Source organism: Nestor notabilis, unplaced genomic scaffold (assembly GCF_000696875.1).
Source record: "Nestor notabilis isolate BGI_N333 unplaced genomic scaffold, ASM69687v1 scaffold16918, whole genome shotgun sequence".
Taxonomy (NCBI): domain Eukaryota; kingdom Metazoa; phylum Chordata; class Aves; order Psittaciformes; family Psittacidae; genus Nestor; species Nestor notabilis.
Genome location: NW_009939756.1, coordinates 10,464 through 13,423, shown reverse-complemented (window position 1 = coordinate 13,423; position 2,960 = coordinate 10,464). Strand labels below are relative to the sequence as shown.

Here is a 2,960-nt window from a genome sequence, read left to right as displayed (position 1 = left end):
GAGGAAAAGAGAAGGAGAGAGGGCTTTCTGCATGGTAGAACATGAACTGGCCAGTAGTAAAAGTCTGGAAAATAGTTTGTGAATTAGTACCTCTTAAAACAAATAAAAGTATCCTTTCAACTATCTACAGTACTTCATTTTAATGCACATTTTCTGTGCTTGTCACGAATAGAGTCATCTGCAGCTGGAAAAATGTAATATCCAGTATTTCATGGCTTATAAGGAAATAATAAACACGCTTCTATCATCAGTGTTGCAGCATACAAATTTATTTTGAAGTTTGTTCCTGGGGCTGTCCTGGCAGCAGCTAGAGGAAAGAATTTGGGGGATTTCAGTTATTAAAACCTAACAAGGACCTCAGTGCAGTCCTGAAGCGTCACAGATAAGGCACAGATTTTTCAAGTAATGAAAAGACTTCTTCAATTCTGCCTCAGCTCAAAACTTAACAGCAGCTCTAGACGTACTTCTGTTTTTCAGCTCAAATTCAGCTCCTTAGTAGCATTTAGTAAGATAGCAAAGAATTTAATCATTTTAACCCTAATATAGTAGCCAGAGTGCAAAGTAATTATTTCTTCAAGAGCTTATAATGATACGCTTTGTTGCAAAAAGCCTATAACCAGCTGAACACATAGGAAAGGCCTACAGAAGATCTTTTGGCAACAATCAGTAAGCCCAGCCTTGCAGTGACAGAAAGGTGGCAGAAGAACATAAGCATATAGTGATATTTCCCTGGACACCAATGTTCTTTCTGTTTGTTTCACAATATTTTTATCAAACTTTAATTGCAAGTACTTAAGCCTGGTGCTCAAGGTATCCTTCCTTCCTTCCTCTACTACCTTCTTCTACTCTACCTTTCTTTGTTGGCTAGAAATAGCTGGTATTTTTCAGCTTTTGACTTACTAATGCTTTCTGAAACAAACTAAAGGAATACAATGTTCTCAGCAAGTCAATCCAGAGATTGTTGTAAATTCTGCTAATTGTTTTGAGTGTGTGTCTCAACTCAGGATTATCATTTGATTACATGGTCACTTGCTGAGGACTGAATACTATGAAGCAGTCATAGAAATGGTTACTATTTAACATTTTTATTTCTCAGGCTAAGAAGCAATTTTACTAGCTTGGATGTGTATGCTGTAATACCACTTGCAGTTTAAATTCTGATTACTGTCATGTTTGCCATAAGCATGGCACTCTGTACAGAGATGTAGGTACAAGCTTTCAATCAGATGCAAGGTACTACTGTGTTGAGATTTAGTCTTCAGTGTAAACTGAAATAAGGCTTACAGGAGAAATAGAGCACACTCCTAGCTGTATTATAACTAATTAGCTGAGACAGACAATGATGACATAGCCTTGGTTCTGCAGTATTTGAATTTTGATGTTCTAATTTGGGTGACTTGAACATCTCAACCTGCATCTTAGCTGTAATTATTTAATGTAATACTAGCAATGTAAGCATGGAAAATTCTCCAATGGTTTTTGTGTATGTGTGGGCAGGGGAGAAAGCATGGGGGGAGCTGCTTGTTAACCACAAATACTTCAACGGAAGAAATCTGTTAAAGGAAGGAAGTATATTTAGCCTATTGATCAATCTGTTCTAATCTGTACTTTGTCTGTTCCTTCCAGAATCTACATAGTTCACGATGAAGTAAAGGATAAAGCTTTTGAGCTGGAACTCAGCTGGGTTGGAGAAAGTAATGCATTTCTGTAATTTCTGTAAACACTACTTTCTATAAAACATTTGCTTCTTAAATTCACCCTTTTATGTCAACGTGTTTGTGTGAATTCTGCTTTAAGATGTACTCTCTTTATTGGCAGTAACCAATGGAAAACATGAAATTGTTCCAAAAGACATCAAGGAAGAAGCAGAAAAATACGCTAAGGTAAGGTCTGACTTCTGTGTTGTCTCAGTGCTTCACTTCACAAACAAGTCCAGAGTGGAAGGAGCCCACTGAAGGCCGGGCTTCCACTGTTGTAATGACTGGAAAACATATATTTACAATTCACCATGAGCTGATAGTATTCTGAAGGGAGAATAGTGAAGTTTACAGTGTGATCCAGGGATAGTTCTTACTCTCAGAAATGGTAAATCAGCAGGCTTGCACAGGTGATGTTTCTCCTTCAAAAGTAAATTACCAACTCTTCAACTGCAGTATAAGTGTGTAGGAGAGGTAGTAAGCCGTGTGGCCTACAACAGTTTTTATACATAACCAGCTGGAGAAACTTAGACTTCCAGCATTTAACAGCTTTGATTTTGTTCTAAAAGTAATGATGGTGCTCAGTATCACCATCTGAAGGTATCAACTAGCCTGAGGAATACAAGGCTTTAGACAGATTGAGAATATTTTGAGGCTACAACAGAACTGATCTTGCTTAATGCAGGCTGAATTATACAACAACTGTTAAGTGTTTTTTAATTAAACTTTTTTTAAAAAACAGGAATCTCTGAAAGAGGAAGATGAATCAGACGATGACAATATGTAACACATTGTTACTTCGTGACAAGTTCAACTTTTTTTAACTTACAAAAGGTTTGTTTATAATGTATTAAGCATGGGATCCTATTATGTACTTGCTGGAAGAAACTGAGTGACCAACTTGCACTAATAAATTTTCCATTTCACTATCTGTTAGCTTTTATTTCAAGAGAGTATAGGTCAGCATCATTAGGAAGCAACTGTACTCTGCATCAAAACAGATGTTAAGAAGGAAGAGCATTATCAGGCTTGTGTTGCTCCTTACTACAGCACTCTGAGCCAGGCTAGGTATGAAAAAACAGTCTACATAGAAATTTAGGAAGTCTCATGTTTATAGGGCATAGTTTAATATTAAAAACTAGTACTTTGTCATGCCTTGATTAACCAATATTATAACTTGCAGTTCATTCATAGCCACAATCTGTGATTGCTCAGCATGTGATGAGAACATATCTAACTGTACACCAGCTGGCTATAGGTTAA

At 36.9% G+C, this 2,960-nt stretch overlaps 1 protein-coding gene across 1 annotated transcript in view; it reads left to right on the top strand.

Moving 5' to 3' along the window:
- The window catches only part of PSMA3 (proteasome (prosome, macropain) subunit, alpha type, 3), a 10,793-nt gene extending 8,165 nt beyond the window's left edge, over window positions 1-2,628 (top strand). Inside the window, exons 8-10 of the mRNA XM_010020029.1 lie at window positions 1,627-1,694; window positions 1,819-1,883; window positions 2,440-2,628. Of these exons, the coding sequence (XP_010018331.1) occupies window positions 1,627-1,694; window positions 1,819-1,883; window positions 2,440-2,484 (178 nt within the window). The 3' untranslated portion in view covers window positions 2,485-2,628. The remainder of the gene's footprint in view (window positions 1-1,626; window positions 1,695-1,818; window positions 1,884-2,439) is intronic.
- Window positions 2,629-2,960: the final 332 nt, after the last annotated feature.